This window comes from Nicotiana sylvestris, chromosome 6 (genome assembly GCF_000393655.2).
Source record: "Nicotiana sylvestris chromosome 6, ASM39365v2, whole genome shotgun sequence".
Taxonomy (NCBI): Eukaryota; Viridiplantae; Streptophyta; class Magnoliopsida; order Solanales; family Solanaceae; genus Nicotiana; species Nicotiana sylvestris.
The window spans coordinates 138591200-138613238 of NC_091062.1; the positions used below are offsets into that span (position 1 = coordinate 138591200).

The 22039-nt window shown below is 39.4% G+C and overlaps 1 protein-coding gene across 1 annotated transcript; it reads right to left on the reverse strand.

Moving 5' to 3' along the window:
* Positions 1-203: 203 nt before the first annotated feature.
* LOC104218324 (uncharacterized) lies at positions 204-926 on the reverse strand. The gene has a single exon (XM_009768785.1). The coding sequence runs from the start codon at positions 924-926 to the stop codon at positions 204-206; it is 723 nt and encodes a 240-aa protein (XP_009767087.1).
* Positions 927-22039: the final 21113 nt, after the last annotated feature.

Here is a 22039-nt window from a genome sequence, read left to right on the forward strand (position 1 = left end):
ATCTGCAACCCCGTTCCCAAATGGAATTTCCTTTCCAAAAATTCTTCGAACAAAGCCACTTGTTCGAGCTCTTCTGCGGTTGACTTGGTTGCATCTGTCTCCTCTGGTACATGAAAAGACCTTGGTGCCTGATATGATTCCAATGACTCCTCGTCCCTATCATCTTCAATTAGAAAGTCGGAAGGCATCGGTTCATGTCATGGCTATTTGCTAGTTTCTTTGCCCTTGCTGCTAGAAATTGTTACTGCGTTCATTTTTCTTGTCGTCGGTTGGCCTCCTCTTATCTGTTTGACCCCCTTAGGTGTTAGAAACTTCAACAATTGATGATACGTCGAGGTCACATCCTTCATCTCGTGAATCCACGTCCTTCCGAGAATTACATTATAACCCATATCGCTATCTACCACTTCGAACAAAGTGGTTTTCGCCACTCCCTCGGCATGCGTGGGTAGTAAATTTTCTCCTCGGATTATGATGCTTGTTAGATTGAAGCCAGCTAGGAGTTTTGTCACCGGAATAATGTTCGCGGTCAACTTTGCTTGTTTCAGAACCCCCCATTGTATGATGTTGGTTGTACTTCCTGGATCAACCAAAACACGTTTAATTTTGAAATCTAAAATATTAATAGAAATTACCAAAGCATTATTGTGCGGAAGAAGGAGCCCATCAGCATCTTCCTTCGTGAAGGTAATGTCATCTTCTGTGGCTTCTCCAATTCTCTTACCATGAGTCACTGATATTTTCCTCTTTTTTGCTGCCGAAAATGTCACCCCATTGACTTTATTTCTTTCGAAGATCATGTTAATTGTCATCCAAGGTGACCCTATTGCTGTCTTTGATTGTTCTGCATTATCTTGGCTTCTACCATAATTGTTTTTGGCACAGTCACTTAAAAACTCTCTAAGATAGCCATTCTTTAACAACATTGCCACCTACTTGCTAAAATGTTGGCAGTCCCCAGTTCTATGGTCGTGAGTCCAATGGAATTCACACTGCAGATTAGGATCCCTTTGGCTATGATCCGATCGAATCGGTTTCAGAAACCGTGCTTCTTTGATATTCCTTATTGCTGACACCAATTCTACCAGGATATTAAAGTTGTAATCTGATTGTAGGATATGTGGGATCTCGGGATCCTGGCACCTCTTTCCCTTGCAATGATCTGTTATTTTGGCCACGATCCGTCCTTCTTTTAGAGGCGAACCTATCCGATGACTGGAATCCTTTACTGCTATGTCTATCAGTCCTCTTGTACGACAGAAAATGACTCCTAGAGGACCTCCCATCTGTATCAACGTCATTTTTTAAATTTATCTTGATTTTTATTGCGACCATGTCCCTTGGAGGACACTAAAGGGCCAAGTTGATCGTCTTCTATCCTTATCTTCGACTTGTAGCAATTGTGGACATCTGCCCAGGTGGTTGCCTGAAACTCGAGCAAACTCTCCTTCAATTTGCGAGAGGTATCGGAACTCAGTAGATTGAGACCCTTCGTCAATGGCTCTGCTGCCCACTCATTCAGAACCGATGGTAGCAGCATCCTTTCCTTTTGGAACCGCATTATGAATTCCCGCAATAGCTCCGATTTTCCTTGCAAAATTCTGAATATATCCGCCTTTCTGCCCTGGACCTTTCTTGCTAATCATGGGATTTGATGATCAAATCTATAGATATTTCAAAAGAATCGATTGAATGCTCAGGTAAGAGGAAGTACCACGTCAGGGGCCCCTTCGTGAGGGTTTCGCCAAACTTCTTCAACAAACCGACTCGATCTTATTCTGAGTCAAGTCGTTTACTTTTACTGCCATGGTGTAGGTCGTGATGCGCTCTTGTGGATCTGACTTTTGATCGTACTTTAAAATATCCGGCATCTTAAACCTATTCGGAAGCAACTCCGGTATCGCGCTCTGTTTAAACGGCAAATGCATATACTTCCTCGAATCTGGTCTTTTTAATGCAGATGGCACGCCTGGGATCTAATCAATCCGAGCTGAAACTCTTTTGCATTATAGTCCATTCTTTCATTCATCTCTCTCTCATAAATCTCATGAGTTCGGTTTTGAAAGGATCATTCAAGTTGTTGTTCTCAGATCTGCTTCTAGTCCCCCGGCTTCATCAAAATTGCTTCATCCCTTGGAGTGTTGTTATAGATTATTTGAGCCTTCTAATTTGTGGAAACGCTGGGAGGAACCAGAGCTCTTTCATTAGCATTATTGGAAGCACCCGATAACGCCAATTTCAATTAAGTCATCAATCGATCTTGCCTCAAAAGGTGATCCATGATCGTTTTTTGTTATTCTTTCAATATTTTGACCATTTCGACAACATGCTCATGCTCCGCGTTATCTGGGGTCGGGCTTTTTCACACATGCCGAGGATATTGTCCTTCACGAATCGGAGTTGTTTCATCCCCTTCATTGCGAATTTTGCTGGTTGAACCATTACGCTGGAATGCATCTTCATGCTCATTGTGTGCTCCAACGTTGTAAATGTTGTTGACATCATTAGCTGCCATATCAGATTTTTACTAAGGAAAACGTAAAAACTTGTTAGTAACAGATGAATGGAATAAAGCAATTATGCGGCTGTCTATGCCCCACGATGGGCACCAAACTGTTTACCCGTAAAATGGTACAGTTGAATTTATAGCGTAGTTTATAGACAAGCGAATAGATTTGACCCGAAAATGATAAATAAATAAATAAATAAGAACAAAAATAAGATTAACGAATAAAATTAAAGGAGATAAAATTCTTGACTAAGAACTTAGCCTTTTCGATGATAAAAGTAAAAGCAATGTTCAAGTGTTCAAATTGATCGTAACGAGGCTTTCGTGTGCAGAATATTTTTTCTTACAATAGTTGTTAATCCTGCTATTTATAGTCCTATTTAGGGGGACAAAATCCTCAAATCAAGATCATCTTAAATGAGAATAAAATCGCCATTGATGGGTGCATATGTTTGGCTTTAACTGTAGATATTCTCTATAACAGTCGTCCAATGAATGTTACCCAATGACAATGCTGCAAATCTTTGTTATCGGTTGTTTTGTCTTCGAGGCTTGTTCAACATTGATCGCTCGCTGCTTCCAACAGGTGACAGTTGTTTGCTAACTCATATCCCACCTGTCTTCTGTGCCATATGTCACACTATTATTTCCCCAGCTGTCATCAACCAGTTTTACCCCACACACAAGGAGATCCCATATTAAAGGGCTATTGCTTCTCCCAGTTACTACTACTTACTCCCAATGTTAGTGAGTAAGCTGCGACTAGCTAGCTTTTGTTATCTCTAACTATGTCACCTCCTCCACAATTACTATCACGACCCAAAAATCCATTAAAGGTCATGAAGGCGTCGGATACCACTATCAGGCAAGCCAACACCAAAAAGATAACTAAATTCTCATTTGAGTATTTTTGAAATCATTTCTTTTCCTTATATTAAACAATATATAATGAACTTCACTGAGTAAATAGCGATGTATTTAACAAATATAAATACTGAAAAATCCTATAGTCATCCCAAAACCCGGTGTCACAAGCGCATGAGCATCAATTAAGAATTATACATAAAATATAGCATCTGTCCGGAATACAAATTTGGACAGAAAAGGAAATATAATACTCTGAAGAGGACTCTGCTGGCTGCGGTAGTCTCGAGACACGCAGCTCACCTAAATCTCCATATCAACCATGATGTCGCGCCCAACTAGGCCACTAGACATACATGTGCCTATGCAACAAAAATGCACAGCAAGTGTAGTATGAGTACAAAAACAACGCGTACCCAGTAAGTATCCAGTCTAACCTTGAAGAAGTAGTAACGAGAGGTCGACTTCGACACTTACAAGTGGTCCAATAATATAATCAGTCGTGGGTTTATTAAAAACAGCAGAAAACTCAAGGGAATCATGAAGCAAGTAAACAATCCGTTTGGCAATAAGAGATTTCCAATTCCATATTTCATCGTTTATCAATTTATCTTAGGCCAGGGAGGCAATATCATTATTTATAAATTTCAAGGCAAGCAATACAAGCATGCGCAAATCATACCGAGGTCGTACGACCGATCCAACATAATATTTAAACTGTGCACTACCAGAGGGTCGAATGGAGCGAACCGTAGATGCATCTATTACCCCGCTCGCGAATCATACATGCAACACAGTCAAATATAAATAAACACATCAAACAGTCAATCAAGAATTCATCAGGGAAACAATTACCCAAAGAAATGGAAACTTTTCTTTAACGGTCAAGAAAATGATGTTTAACTTTTTAGAAATTCATTTACCAATTCGATATGATTTAAGCAATTTAAATTGTCGATAAATATTTCAAGTATAGCATGATTTTCGGTTCTAGACTACCCGGACTTAAGCATAATAGTAGCTACACACGGACCCTCGTGCGTACGTAGCCCCCCACAAATAGAAGCACATATTTAGTTATTTCACCTATGGTGATAATTTCCTCTAACAAGGTTAGAAAGGAGACTTACCTCGCTCCGAAGTTCCATAACCGGTTTCCAAGCCCTTACGACGACTCAAACCGATGCTCAACGCTCCAAAACTAGCCAATAATTATGCAAACTCATTAATGTATGCTCACATACTCATAACAACTCAATTTATAACAATTTCTAACCCCAATAGAAAAGTCGATAAAAATCACCCTCGGGCCCACGCGCCCGGATTCCGAAATTTTGCGAAGATAAAGTTTACTCATTACCTCACGAACTCAATATGTACAATTCCATACCAAAATTCGTGGTCAAAATCCAAAGATACCAATTTTTCTAGGTTTTTCTTTAAACCCCAAATTCCCACTAATTTTCACGTTAAAATCTATACATAATCAACGTATTTAACTCATAATAGGTGGGGATAGCTTATCTTTCCATTAATGAAGAAAATCCCCTCTTGAAAACCTCTAAGAATCGCCCAAACCAAGAGAAAATGAAAGAAAATGGGCCAAATCCCGTCTTTAAAACAACTCACTGCCCTTCTCCGCGAACGCGGCACAGCCCTCCCGTTCGCAAAGCTCTATGACCTCGCACCCAGAAATTCCTCTTCGCGAACGCGGCAATACCCTCGCGTTCGCGAAGCACAACCTGCTTCTGCCCCCAAAATTCCTTCTTCGCGTTCGCGGCCCGCTGATCGCGTTCGCGAAGGCCAGTTGCCCAGACCCTTCACGTTCACAATACCTTCTACGCGTTCGTGTTACCTTCTATGCGTTCTCATAGGCCAGATGGCCTTAGGCCCCGTCCTCATTTCCTTCTACGCGTTCGCGACTACCCACTCGCGTTCTCGTAGGTTCCTCAAGTCCTTCACCGCGTTCGTGCCTCCCCTTCCGCGTACGCGAAGGTCAATCTCGACAGCCCCTCTATTTCCTCTTCATGAACGTGGGACTTCCTTCGCGTTCGTGAAGAAGAACACCAGACACCAGCAGCAGCAGTTCTAAAACAGCCCGAAATGATCTGAAACCACCCCGAAACACACCCGAGGCTTCGGGGACCCGTCCAATCACACAAACTAGTCCCAAAATATAACACGGACCTGCTTGGAGCCTCAAATCACATCAAACAATGCTAAAATCATGAATCACACCCCAATTCGAGCTTTATGAACTTTAGAACTTCAACATTCGATGCCGAAACCTATCAAATCTCGTCCGATTGACCTCAAATTTTGCACACAAGTCATATTCGACATTATGGACCTACTTCAACTTCTAGAATCAAAATCCGACTCCGATATCAAAAAGTCTACTTCTGGTCAAACTTCTCAAAAACCTTCAAATTTCTAACTTTAGCCAAATGACTCCAAAATGTCCTACAGACCTCCGAATCCACTTCCGGACGTGACCCCAATACCAGAATTACCATACGGAGGTATTTCCAGGCTTAGAATCCCAAACGAACATCGATAACACTAAAATGCACTTCAAACCAAATTTATGAAATTCTTCCAAAAATGCTAACTTCCACAATAGGCGTTGAAATGCTCCCGGGTCATCCAAAACCCGATCCGGACCTACGTCCAAGTCCAAAATCATCATACGAACCTATTGGAACCTTCAAATCCCGATTCTAAGAACGTCTACTCAAAAATCCAATCTTAGTCAATTCTTCCAACTTAAAGCTTTCGAAATGAGAATTTTCTTTCCAATTCAATTTCGACCATGCGTACAAGTCATAATACCTGAAGTGAAGCTGTTCATGGCCTCAAACCACTGAACGACACGCTAGAGCTCAAAACGACCGATCAGGTCGTTACATTCTCTCCCACTTAAACATACGTTCGTCCTCGAACGTGCTGAGAATTGTGCTGGAGTAGTATGAAATTACTGTTTAACACCTCGTGCACCTACCCATGTTACCACAACTCAATTGAGCACATTAGCTCGATCAAATATTGAAGATATCCTCTTTCATTTAGGCAAATAAGCCTTAGAGCCCAGTTCCAATATCTAAAATTTTCTGCCAGGCCTGCTTCCAACATTAGAATACCGTATCAATCACCACATGCTATACCAGAACATGACTGCACACCCTTGCTGAATTCATACCATGCACCACATCATTCACGAGACTATAATAACACTCTCTGATCATAATAGCCGACATTTCCCGAATCTGATGCTCACAATGCATCTCATGACATATATAAGTCATGTTCTATCTCTTACAATACCACTACGACGGAAGAGGTGTGTAGAAATTCATAACCAGCTACCGAGTCAACAATTCATTGAGTCTATACTCCTAACAAGAACCATCACCTCATTCTGAACCAAATAATGGTATCTGCTCTTTAATATACTTTATATAACCCGATCACACTGATCCTAGATCCAATAATCTTGTCTCACCCAGTAGAGTTGCTCAGGAAATAAGCCACCCCAGACATGACCAAAAGTCGCACATGATGCCACAATGTGCCAATAGGCTACAAACTTGAACGTGATACATAAGGAAATCGAACTATGGAAGGGACTACTCAACCCACGTAACTAATTAGATAACTGAAAAGGTGTCATGAACCTTCCTCAGAAAATGAGAAACAAAACACACAAAATAGAAGATAGGGGACTGTACTCAACATCACACTGTTACGGCGTGCAACCCGATCCAAACAACATACCCGTGGTGACGTGCCACCCGATCCACACCTAAAATCTATATAAGGAGATACATACAGAGCTAGAGTGCTCATTACTACAAAATACCAAATATCGGCCACAAGTACGCTAAGTGCATAATAGGGAGACAGATAGCGCCATATGCTACAAAACTCAAGCAGAACTGAGGTGTGATATATGATCTGAATCTCAAGAGTCATCCTGCTCACATAACACCATCGCTACATGAAACCTGAGCATATAAGAAATTTATCAAGATGTTTCACAACTCACACGGCACAATATAATATTTCATGAAATAGCCGACGACGAAACAACATCCAACGTCCGGATACTCCTCTATAAGGAGTGCTATGCTGAAATGAACACATCTGGCCTGATATAGAGCCCATATTCATATTTAAATCCATCCACTAACATCAAGCCAATTCTGATCGCACTGTACTAGGCTAATAGCCTTTCAAGGGTCCATAATAACCCCTCCTTCCTATAACTCACAAGAACAACCATCATAACCGGAGTAAACCTCCACTGTCCACAACCCAATGAACTGAGTGCCCTCCAGGCATAAATTTTCAAATTAACGATATTACCACAATCTTCATACTTGGTTTAAATCTTCGATCAATCAAGTGACTACATGTCACACTTATGCAATCATCCCGTGAGATACACTCCCACGACCTTCCACACCAGGTAACAAGTCTGCACTGATGCTGTAAAGCAAATCAAGAATCCACAGATCAATACACAAAGCCTCTTGCACAAGAAACTAATCTCAGGTGATGCTAAAGACAATAGCAGCTTACTTTAAACATCTAAATTCTTTTCCATTCTCATTCGAGCTCATGACATCCTTGTCAACATCGAACCGCAACCTTTATCCTCACATTCAAATTTCATACCACTCACTGCACCTAACATGCCAATATGCGATAGTACAAGAATTCCATCATAACCCCTGAACCACTAATAGATTAATACTTCATCATATAGAAACTTTTCACTTAACTCCTCTTCGGAGAACCATAGCAACACGCGAGTGAATTCTTATAACCGTAGGAAATATAAGTCTCAAGCAGTGGCCTAAACCACCATGATCCATCTACACATAACATGCCATAATACTTAAATACCTCTAAATAAAATCAAATACGGCGAGCGTCAAGCCTCACACATACCACCACAAATCACATGCATAATCTAATCACGCTGGAGGAATTGATCACCACCCTCATTATTCCAATTCAACCATGGCTAACCACTCTAACTTCTTCTAATTCATCCTTAGCTTGCCTTAGAGATAATAATAGCTTCATTCCTTACATCACCAACCTAAATCCGCACTCATCTTGACTGACCCCATTCCACGAGACCATATTGTCTCCAAACCAATGAATTGTTTCATACCCTCTTTGCACGTACATTCGCATCTTCAACTAATACACTCATTCTGATAATTCCTTTAGGAATCCGAAGTCATTTTCTCCTTTTTTCCCCTCCAAATGCTACTCTACAAGTCGAAAATATCATAGAACATTTCGTACCTCTTATCATAAACCACTACAAAAGCTTGATTCTTAACCATACCGCGGGCTCGAAATTCTTAGGCACCGCATTTTAACCTTTGAATTCGCTATGTTGTTGAGAGTCACCCACTCTGGCTTGGTCCCGAATATAATCAACTCCAAGACTCTGCTGGCATATGAACACCCATCTCAATAAAGCACTCGAGTGAATCACTTCCCTTATAAATCACCTTTGTACGAAGTATAAATCCTGAATCTTCCCAAAGCCCAAACATGAGTTAATAAGGCCAACTATAGCACACCTTTATCAATTACTTTGCTCAAATTACCACTTATGTTCCTTTCCCTTAGCTGTAATAACTCACTAATACGTTGATAACCCGAAACCTCACAGGTAGATAACCATGCAACCCAATCGTAGGTAGTGGGACTCTCCCACTTAGCTTATAGCTACTATTACACAACTCTGGAACCCGCCAAGATTCTTCCTTCATTATTGACATGATCTTGCACAACCAACCCGCTAAATTCCTCGAAATCCTTCTGTTAGCATTTTACGAACACTCTGAATCTCTAGAAACATTCACATATTCGACCTCTTACTAGATAGTCAGTAAAATCCTACGTAGAAGCTTCGCCAACCACGCGACCGTTGACCTGCTCACAGGAGATAACCCACTTGTCGAAATTACATGCCGACATCTTCCAACGTCGTTGCACGGGGTACACTACGACATCAATAACCCATCCTGAGCCCATTCTCATTCACCAATTGTACCAGTCCGTTCACTCCTTATGGACATCAACTAAATGTGCGACAATACCGTCCAATCCAAAGTTATATTGCATCCTTTTTCATATCAAGCAACTCTTTTCTGTTGCATCCAACCTCCCGCCGTATCATAGCCAATATTTCAAATTAAGCCTGTGACCCAATCACCATCCACTAAAATTCCCAAATCACTCTAAACTTTCCTCAACGGGTGTAGTTCCTGCCACAGAACCTATATGCTACTCTGACACTCTCCTACTTTGGTCAAACCCACTCTTTTAAGCAATCGTTCGACTTCTACTTCTCATGTTTGGCCTTCCAGAAGTTTAACCACCGCCTGACACTTCCCACGTGTCCTTCCTCATCCTTTGCTACCCAGTTGTTGTTTAAATCAATATCTATCTCTATAGCACTTGAACCGATAGATTACTACTAACTTCAACCCTTTCAGAAGATCCTCCTTCTCGAGCCGTCAGCATTAGAAATACCCATTCAATCCTGAACCACCGCATCCCCTAATCTCTAACAGCCGCTTTTCCAATACTATCTCACAATATCCTGCCCAAAGGCAAATTGTAGAAGATCATAATACCGGCGAACTTAACATATTCAGTCAAGGACGATGACACCACATCACAGATGAAAATTCCACCACAGTTGAAAACACCAAGTCTCGTTACTCTATCAACCCAAACCTGAACATTTATAGTTCGATTACCTTTCCTCCACCGGAAATAAAATACCGAATCTCTGAATCGTGCTCTGAGTAGACCTTCTTTCAAGTCATTCATTGCCCCGATATATGGGCATGCATCCTACCACCACATCAATATTGTGCGACAAACACATCAATCATGAGCATCATAGCAACCTATGCATAGCCTCAAAGCTCTCAGAAGTACAACTACTGAGCTAAAATGATAGAATATCCTTCTGCAAGGCGACGACAATAACCCAAACAACTATGTAGGGAGAAATATCCAGCACCACATCTATAGTACCATTACAATTCCTCAATTCCCAATTTATAACCAGCGCTTCGCGTCGTATAATATTGAATGGGAACGAAATGAAGGCATAAGCCTTAAAAGGAATCAAATCGCACGATGAGAATCAAGAAGGGAAGTGATCCTAATAGCCCTGTAGCCTCTCGAAGATAAGTACAGATGTGTCCGTACCGATCTGCAAGACTCTACTAGACTTGCTCATGACTCGTGAGACCTAAGTGAACCTAGTGCTCTAATACCATGTTGTCACGACCCAAAAATCCATTAAAGGTCATGAAGTCGCCGGACACCACTATCAGGCAAGCCAACACCAAGAAGTTAATTAAATTCTTATTTGAGTATTTTTGAAATGATTTCTTTTCCTTACATTAAACAATATATAATGTCATGAGCCAAAACGATAGGCCGCGACGGGCACCTGGTACCTTACTCAAACGAGTACCAACATAACGTATCTTTTCATATCATACTATTATAGATAATTAAGTCGGAGAGGCTGCCATGAAATAGGTAGAATACAACATGTAATACCAATCTATACATAAGACATACGGGCCAATAAGCCCAAAATAACCACTCGTACACTAAATATAGGCCGACAAGGCCGTACAATCTCTTATGTACATGACATCTATCTACAAGCCTCTAAGAATACGTAATTTTTATAAAGGTCGGGACAGAGTCTTGCCATACCAAACAATATGCATCTAAATCATACTAAACAAACAAGAAACTCCGAAGCAAATGGAGCGCCACCAATATCTTTCGCTGAGCTGATAGCCTACTTTGAGGGCTCTCGACTTGTCTATCGGGACCTGCAGGCATGAAACGCAACGTCCCCAGGCAAAAGGGACGTCAATACGAATAATTTACCGAGTATGTAAGGCACATAAATAAGTACATAACATACATGGAAGAAATATAGAGTAAATGACTCAACAAGTAAGTCTGGAAAACTTTGTAAATCATAAAATATTTATAGTAACATGCATATGCATATGAATGTCATATTGTGCATAGGTACATGTTTCATAACATCATCAGCCTCTGAGGGCATCCCATCATATCATTTCGGCCACTGTGGGCAAAATCATCAACGTATACCAGCTGATCAAGTGGTGGTGCGTATATAACGCCGTAACCTTTTCCCATAACCCATATAATATATATATACATATAAATACGCGTATATAACGTCATATGGTCATGGGACAATGTACATGAATAAATGCATGAAATGATAAGAAATATGTTAATAAAATTTTCTCGGAATGCCATAAAATCAATATGCCTTTCGGATAAACTTTATCAAATTCATATTTTTCTAAGACCCATGAACAGAAGATATAATAATAATTCACATAGGGAATCAAGAATATAGACACCCCTAGTATTTCTATGAATAAAGTCATTTATGAAAGTTGCATATTTCGCTCGTTTCATTTGTACCCTATGGATCATACCAAAAGAAAGAAGGGATAGCCTTAACATACCTGAATTGATTCTCTTGATAATCCATTTAACACTGTTGGTTGCGATAATGCGTAACGGCGGATCGAAGTAGTGAAAAAATCCGTATGATATCCTCGAGAAAGATTATACCGAGCTTCTTTAGAGTCACGTTGCTAAGATGCATAAGGAATTTTCCTGCTTGAATCCTTAAGTTCTTGAATTCTTGCGTGAATATCCATTCACTAACATTCTGATATAAGACCATTCTTTAAGAATGGATATGTAAGACCTTTCTTTATCAATGGATATGTAAGACCTTTCTTTTAGAATAGAATAGATATGACTCATGTTATATGTGTCTTTCCTTTATTAAAAGGAAATGCCACACATTCTTAAGACTTGCCACATAACATAGTGACTTATGAGTCATAATTCTTTGATGGGTTTGCTGCCATGTGGGAGATGTAATTGTTATCCAAATATTTGAATTAATTATTCACTAATTACTTGATTAACTTGTTAATTTCCCATTAGCCAATAATTATCCAATTATCCACATAATTAAGAATTATCTCAAGTTACTTAAAATACCACTCACTTTTACACACCTTATACACCTTACTATCATGGTTATGTGGTACCTTGTATGGTACTAGTCCATAAGTACCGGGTATTTTAGCTCGGGCCATATTTTATCCCAAAATGTTAAACTTCAACGAAAATTCACTTTCTTCGATTTGCTTACCCTCTTACCTTCACGAATTTACTCATCACTTGTTTAAAATAGCATAATTCTTATAATCTCCATATAATCTTGTCTTTGAATTGAGGTCAATTATCTTACGATAAATTTCATGTATAATAGTACAAGGTGTAACATCATCGTAATATAATACCGCGGAGCGTAATATCATCATAATGCAATACTGCAGGGCTTAACATCATCGTAATATAATACTGCAAGGTGTAACATTATCGTAATATAATACTGCGGGGAGTGATATAATCATAATATAATACTGCAGGGCGCAATATCGATGTAATATTGTGGGGGGTAACATCATTCCCCCTTTTGGAACATTCATCCTCGAATGTTGACCGATGCACTTATTATTCTCATAACCCATATCTCTTGTGAATACTTTAATATTCTCCTTTCCATTTAGGCAACTAGTCTTTGAATAAATCCCAAGGTCAGGGCGTTCCCTCCTTTAAGCCTCTTTTCACACCAAGACTTGTGGTCGGAATACTTCTAATCTCATAACCGTTGCTATCTTTTATCATGCAGCCTGTACGAATCTAACTTTGTATGTGTGCCTATGCGACGCTTCTCTCCCCTTTCCTCCAGCTCTTAACCAATCTCTAGGCCTCACTTTGTGAACATATACAAAATTATGTCAAGTTGTCCCTCTGAGTGTCATTAGCTTTACTACATCTAAGTAGGCCATATTATACCATAACTCTTACTTTGATTCATCGTTACTGAGGTCTACGACCAAACTCCAAGGTACTCCCATTGCTTATCCTATATGCATAAAGTGAAGTCTTCTAACACTTCTTCATTATTGTTCATCTTAAGGCTGATGGACTAAACTCGTCTCGTACTTTGTATCTTTTATCCATCCATTGTCGATTCACCTCAATATCGATCTACAATATTTCATTGATAACTTGAAACTTCTTACGTAATACATTGACACTAGGGCTTATATTGCATCGAAGAATATTTGAAGTGATTTTCCTGATCCACTTAGGGGCGATACTGTACTTTAATAATTGTATTTTATAGCATCCCAGTGTGATTCACCTTACGTGGGTATTTTAATTCTGTACAATTCATGAAATCCTCTTCATATCATTACTCAATCGAAGGCGCAAATGTCATCTTTTATCTATCACAATTACACTCTCATTCTACTACCAGGGCAGTATTCCACCTCTGCTACTAGTCTTAGACTCCTTTGAGTTCATTCAGGCTATACTGAGCTTTCTATAAGTTAGAGAAACCTGTAGCTTTCTTGTTTTCATGGGCTTAATCTTGAGGACTTATCCATTATGGTCACCTTCTCACTCGCCCTTTCATATCCTTACTCTTGTCTTCCTAAAACCTTGTTGATTTACCATACTTTAGCTTACATCCTACACATATCTATTTATATTACTCGCAACCTTCCCTCAACTTGTTTGCACCATTCATTTCCTTGTGTTACTCTGGAACATCAAGCGAGACATTACATCGTCTCTAACTTTTCATTACTTTCTTAACTAGACCTCTCGGTACCTAGAAACAATGGGCTGGAAGATATGCCACTGACGATGTCGCTATCATTCCTCGATTCTGAATCCCCGTGCTTCTAGCCTTCTATCCGAAGTCTAGACTAGTCACAACCTTCTACATTTGAGTATCTTATATGTTGTTCAATTTTACCTTATTTACCTTAAAGTCTCGCATCACATCTTCTATCTCCTTCATGACCTCCCTTCCATATAGGTATAGTTCACATCCACAACTTGAACTTCTATTATAATACTTGCACCTTTTTACATGATTCGATGAGAGCTTTATATTGACTTTTTATGAGGTTGGTATTCTTCTAACTAAACCTCTGATACTAAGAGTAACTCTGCAATGTTATCAATCACTATGTCCATAATTTTCTGGGTTCAATAATCAAACTCCTGATTTACTTAGTTGATGTAACTCTTTAGTTTCCTCTTTCCTCTGATCAATCTTTATGTAGGCTTAAGCTGTCTTTCGATCTGTGGCTCATGATGTTAGTTATTACTTTTAGCTTTTCATGGTGCTATGGAATATCCATGATACAATCCTTTAGCAGTGTAATCCTTTATTTACGACCCGGGCTCAATTCTTCCTTTTAACTTATATCGGAACCTTCTACGACTGTATAATTGTCAACATATATGTTGCATGGATAATACTTCGAAGCCTTATATGCATTTATAACATAACCAACTATGGATCATTGATCGAATAATTCCTTTATTTCCATCTTAGCTTTCTTTAAACGTGAGCTATTACTTTTCCTGGTCTTTCTGCCCCCTTGTTGCATCCATACTTAGCTTATCTTAGTGCCCACACATATTGGAATTCCATACAACTCATATGATCTTGAATATCACTTCTGATTTTACTCCCTGTTCATTAGCCACGGTAGGTGCCACTTTTTTAGGGAGTGCATACAATGTTGTTTTGAGACTATTGTTATAAGACCATTTCCTCTTTAGGTTACTGAGTTCAGGTTGCAGCCTTCTTCCTTATTTTCCTTAACTAGTCTTCCATTGTAGTACTTAGGGAGGACTCTCTGACTCTTGTAAAGCTGTGAGCTTATTACGTTGTATACTCGACGGACCTTCTGATGTCCTTCCTTGCCTATACTTATCTGTAGTTACTTACCTCCACGCCCTTATGCTTGTGGAGTTGCTTCTGGACTAATATTTTGACCGTCTTCCTAGTGGCACTCTCTTTTATTTTCGTAACACTCATACAGTACCTTTTTAACTTCACCAACTCCTATATGAATATATCTCAAGTATTATAATGTCATAACTGCGAGACTGGATTCTCCATATTAGGGTTCACTCTATTTATCTTGCACGATCTACTAAATTTATCTGTATCCTCTTATCTAGTCATAACTAGGCTCTTCCTGAATCAACTACTAACCACTGGTTGGCCCATTCTCATATGAATATTCCGTGTAATCTTTCTTGGGTTATTTCCTTTGTCTTAACTTATGTCTCGCACTGACTCCTTATCTATCAATAACATCTCGGGCAAGGGACCCTTACTTCCTCTCATTGATGTCGTGTTTGCATAATGTTCTGGAATCGTAGCATATATGGGAGCTGAATAAGTGTAATCTCATTCCTTTTTTCTGTTTACCGCATTCTTCATTTACCATTCCATGATTGCTAGAACCACTTAATTCTGACTTCATACCACATCACTCCATATTCCCCCCTTTAGGGGAGTACTAAGACTTAGAGCTATGGCGATCTACCTATAGATGTTTTACCTATTTATCTTTGTAGTCTTTTCACATTATTGATGATCCTTATTCGCCTTGCGGTAATCCTTCTGCACCAAGGATAACGAAATTCCTTGCTCACGAGGGTGACACTTAGTATAACTGGCACATACAGTCCCTTAAGTTTAACTTTACTCACATTGCTTTCTTTAGGGAAGCGTCTGCCTAAATGACCATTCTCTGAATTTCTCATGAATCTTCTTCTGTAGTCCATTTTATTATCACCGGAACGCAATCTGAAATTCTCATGATGCTGACTATTATCAAATCACTTAGCCCCTAATTTATGTTTAGTTTATCTTGTTCACCAACCCATATTGATTTCTATTACTCTGGGATCAACTCTCCCTTCTGGTATTCGCGTCGGAGTCACGAACTTATTTCTCGAAATGAGGATAAAACATTATGGACTATATTCTTTTGTTGTCTCAAGGCCTGGCTCCTCTTGTCTTTTCCTTCACTTGACTATATATTCTATAATACCGTCATTTTTTTTCTACTGTTGTCATCCATGCATCACATCTTACTCATAACGCTTCATTACCTCTCTTCTTATTTCCGGCTAACATTTCTGTCTAACGCTTTATTTTGAAAATTTTAACAGGACATTCCTTTGCTTTTAGCTCCCCTTGCTCCATCTACTGGCTTCGTCGGGTTGCCTAACACTCTTTCTTCACTAGGGATGGGAGCCATACTAAGGTAATATTTATTCTTTCAAGGATTCCAGTGCCTATCTTTATAGTACTCATATCTACCTGTATTATTTTAGAGTGTACCATTTGGGCATCTCACAAGGAGATTTTATTAGCACATTTACAATATCCTTCGGAAATGTCAACTAATGCAAGCAATCCTACCATCATTTTGGGTTACTCTAACCCCAGCTGTTTCCTGATATTCGTCTTTCTCTTAACTATTTCTGTTAGCTCACATGGAGCATCATTGAGATGGGTGTGACTAATTGTACATACCTCTGTTACAATTGAATGTATCTCGAAATGCTTATATTTCTCTACTTGAATTGTAAATATTGTTAATCTTCATTAACTGGGTACCTCGTACCCTTCTTCACTTTGCTTCTTTTACTTGCTGAAACTTGTGTCTACCTTCCGATTCTCTTATCCCTTTTTACCGTAAGAGTGGGTAGACATTCTTGCCTTAGGGATCCTTACCAAGAGGCTTACACATCTTAGTATACACATGGTCTGTTGCATACTTCATATTTATCCATCATAAGCATGATGCAAAAATCGAGTTCTTCTAACTTAACTCTTCCACAACTATATCTCTTACCACCTGTCTTTCTGGATGTAGGCATCGTCGTATTATAAACAAGATAGAGTTTAGGAAGTTAAATTCTTACAACTGAGCTCTACCACACGATCTAGAGTAAGAAGAAAGAGTGACAGTCCTAAATGCCCCATAGCCTCCTACTTATAAGTGTGGTGCACAACACACCCATAAACAAGACTCTACTAGACATGGCTTGTAGACTCCCTAGGACAGAACTGCTCTATACCACTTTTGTCACAACCCAAACCGATGGGCCACGACGGGCACCCGGTACCTTACTCAACCGAGTACCAACATGACGTATCTTTTCATATCATACTATCATAGATAACTGAGCCGGAGAGGCTGCCGTGAAATAGGTAGAATACAACATATAATACCAATCTATACATAAAACATACGAGCCTATAAGCCCAAAATAACCACTCGTACACTATATATAGGCCGACAAGGCCATACAATCTCTTATGTACATGATATTTTTCTACAAGCCTCTAAGAATACGTAATTTTCATAAAGGTCGGGACAGAGTCCTGTCATACCAGACAATACACGTCTAAATCATATTAACCAAACAAGCAACTCCGAAGCAAATGGAGTGCCACCAACATCTTCCGCTAAGTTGATAGCCTACTTGGAGGGCTCTTGACTTGTCTATCGGGACCTACGGGCATGAAACGCAGCGTCCCGGGGCAGAAGGGATGTCAGTACGAATAATATACTGAGTATGTAAGGCACATAAATAAGTACATAACAGACATGGAAGAAATATAGAGTAAATGACTTAACCTGTAAGTCTGAAAAATTTTGTAAATCATAAAATACTTATAGTGTCATGCATATGCGTATGAATGTCATATCGTGCATAGGTACATGTTTCATATTATCATCAGCCTCTGAGGGCATCCCATCATATCATCTCGGCCACTGTGGAAAAAATCATCAACATATACCAGCTGATTAGGTGGTGGTGCGTATATAACATCGTAACCTTTTCCCATATCTCATATACATATATATACATATAAATACGCGTATATAACGCCATCTGGTCATGGGTCAATGTACATGTATAAATGCATGAAATGCATAAGAAATATGTTATTAAAATTTTCTCGGAATGCCATAAAAATCAATATACCTTTCGGATAAAGTTTATCAAATACGTATTTTCCTGAGACCCATAAACAGAAGATATAATAATAATTCACATGGAGAGTCAAGAATATAGACACCCCTAGTATTTCTATGAATAGAGTCATTTATGAAAGTTGGGTATTTCGTTCGTTTCATTTGTACCATATGAATCATGCCAAAAGAAAGAAGGGATAGCCTTAACATACCTGAATTGATTTACTTGATAATCCCTTTAACATCATTGATTGCGACAATGTGTAACGGCGGATTGAAGTAGTGGAAAAATTCGTATGATATCCTCGAGTAAAATTATACCGGGCTTCTTTAGAGTCACGTTGCTAAGATGCAGAAGGAATTTTCTTGCTTGAATCCTTAAATTCTTGAATTCTTGCGTGAATATCCATTCACTAACATTCTGATATAAGACCATTCTTTAAGAATGGATATGTAAGATCTTTCTTTATCAATGGATATGTAAGACCTTTCTTTAAGAATAAAATAGATATGACTCATGTTATACGTGTCTTTCCTTTACTAAAGGAAATGTCACACATTCTTAAGACTTGCCACATAACATAGTGACTTATGAGTCACAATTCTTTGATGGGTTTGCTGCCATGTGGGAGATGTAATTGTTATCCAAATATTTGAATTAATTATCCACTAATTACTTGATTAACTTGTTAATCTCCCATTATTATCCAATTATCCACATAATTAAGAATTATCTCAAGTTACTTAAAATACCACTCACTTTTATACACCTTACTATCATGGTTATGTGGTATCTTATATGGTACTAGTCCATAAGTACAGTGTGTTTTAACTCGGGCCGTATTTTATCCCAAAATGTTAAACTTTGACGAAAATTTATTTTTTTTGATTTGCTTACCCGCTTACCTTCACGAATTTACTCATCACTTGTTTGAAATAGCATAATGCTTATAATCTCCAAATAATCTTGTCCTTGAACTGAAGTCAATTATCTTACGACAAATTTCACATATAATAGTACAAGGTATCATCGTAATATAATACCATGGAGCGTAATATCATCGTAATGTAATACTGCAAGGCGTAACATCATCGTAATATAATACTGCAAGGTGTAACATTATCGTAATATAGTACGGAAGGGAGTGATATCATCGTAATATAATATTGCGAGGCATAATATCGACGTAATACTGCGGGGTAACATATAATGAACTTCATGTCACGACCCCAGTTCGCCCTCCATGAACTATCGTGACGGCACCTAGTCTCTACGACTAGGTAAGCCTAACAAATGCGGAAAAGAAACTATTTGTGGAAAGAAAATAATATAAAACTGAAATAACAAAAATAAAATAGTGTTTAAGATACCGCATGGCATATAACAATATAAGAATCTCAACCTAATACTCCCAAAATTCGGAACCCCATGAATCACATGCTAAGAGATACATGAAAAGCTCTAACTCCAGAAATTCTATCAAAAGGAAAATACAGAAGGGCTATACTAGTACAGGAAATAGAAAGGGACTCCTCGGTCTACGGACGCGGCAGATATACCTCAAAGTCTCAACAAAGCACCTCGCCTCAAGGATGATCAGACTGAGTGGAAGTACCTGGATCTGCACATGAAAAACATGCGCAGAAAGGGCATGAGTACACCACAGCGGTACTCAGTAAGTGTCAAGCCTAAACTCGGTCGTGTAGTGACGAGGAAGGTCAGGGCCCTACTGAGGTTAAATGAAATACAAGGTATAACAGTGCAAAATGAGACAGTATAATAAGTGCAACAGTAGGAAGTAACACAGGATGGAAAGAACAACAACAAATATAACAGAGACGAAATAATCACGGAAAGAAATACAGCTCAACACAAAGATAACAACCAGGGATCTCCTAGAATACTATTCTGTAGTCCCAAATATAAACATCCAGTGGATCTCCCGGGATACTGTCTCGTAATCCAACTCATAATGTGCGGGGATCTCCCGGAATACCAATCCGTAGTCCCAAAAGTAAATACTCAGTACTAGGGGAATCTACCGGGTGCACTTTCGTAGTTCCAATATAAAAGTGCAGGGGGATCTCCCGGAATACCGATCCGTAGTCCCAAAGTAAACATGCAGGGGGATCTCCAGGGAAACCGTCTCATAGTCCAACTCATAATGTGCGGGAATCTCCCGGAATACCGAGCCGTAGTCCCAAAAGTAAATACTCAGTATTGGGAGAATCTACAGGGTGCAGTCCCGTAGTTCCAATATAAAAGTACAGGGGGGTCTCCCGGATTACTGATCCGTAGTCCCAAAGTAGACATGCAGGGGGATCTCCCGGGATACCGTCCTGTAGTCCCAGATTAAACACACAACAACAACATAAAGAATACACAGTTCAATTCAATTCCATACCAAGGTAAAAAAGGTATCTCTAGCCTAGCAGCTGCACATAATCCAAATAAGGCAGTTTAAACAAGTAAGGCAATTAAGTCAATTAGACATGCTTCCCTAAGCTAGCAACAGGCTTAAATTACAAGTAGTATAAACAGGAAAGGGAACATAATTATAGCTACTTAAGGAAAACCAGATTTTTCAACAATTAGCACAAGTACGCACTCGTCACCTCACGTACAAGGCATTTCAAATATCAATAATACCAAAATCCTAAAGGGAGTTCTTCCCCACACAAGGTTAGGCAAGCCACTTACCTCGAACCAGCTCAAAATCAACCTGAAACCACATTCTTGCCACGAGTACTCGACTCCAAATGGCCCAAATCTATTCAATTCAATTGCATAATATAAATAACACTTCAAGTAACTGATTCTACAAATAAATTCTAAGCTAATACGCAACATTAGGTAAAATGACCAAAACGCCCATCAGGCCCACGTCTCGGAATCCGGTAAAATTTACATTTTCAGAATCCTCATACTCTCACGAGTCTAATTATACCAAAATTATCCAAATCCAACGTCAAATCCCCAATTAAAACTCGAAATTTAGGTCTAAGAACTTTCTCCAATTTTCCCCCAAATTTTCATCCCAATTTCGAAATTAAATGACAAAACTAAGATTAGATTATAGGAATACAGCGAGAAAGGGAATAGGAATCGTTACCCACTGATTTCCTCTTCAAAATCCTCCCAAAATCGCCCTCTCTCGAGCTCCAAATCAATTTTCTAACTTTTGATTTCAAACCCTCGAAATTCTTATTTCTGCCCAGCAAATCCGCTTCTGCGGTCATGGGAGCACCTGCGGTCCCGCTTTTGCGGAACTAAAGTCGCATCTGCGACAATTCACTAAAACCCAGCTTCCGCACCTGCGATTACCCTTACGCAGATGCGGTGCTGCTTATGCGGTGAAGCGCCCGCTTCTGCAGTTCCTGCTGGCTCTCCCCCTTTCCGCTTCTGCGATGCTAGCACCGCTTCTACGGCTCCGCACCTGCGGAACCCAACCGCAGGTGCGGTTATGACAGAAGATCAGCAGCTTCAGCTACTTCAAGCCACTCTCAATTCTTCTGACAACCCTTCGAAATCATCCCGAGGCCCCCGGGACCTCAACCAAAAATGCGAACAAGTCCAATACCACTGTTCAAACTTATACAAATCTTCAAAACACCTCAAACAACATCAAATCAACCAATTAGCATCGAATTGAAGCCTAAG

Excerpts from the sequence above, each read along its gene's own strand:
- LOC104218324 (XM_009768785.1), bottom strand. The coding sequence starts at position 926 with ATGTTGTTAAAGAATGGCTATCTTAGAGAGTTTTTAAGTGACTGTGCC.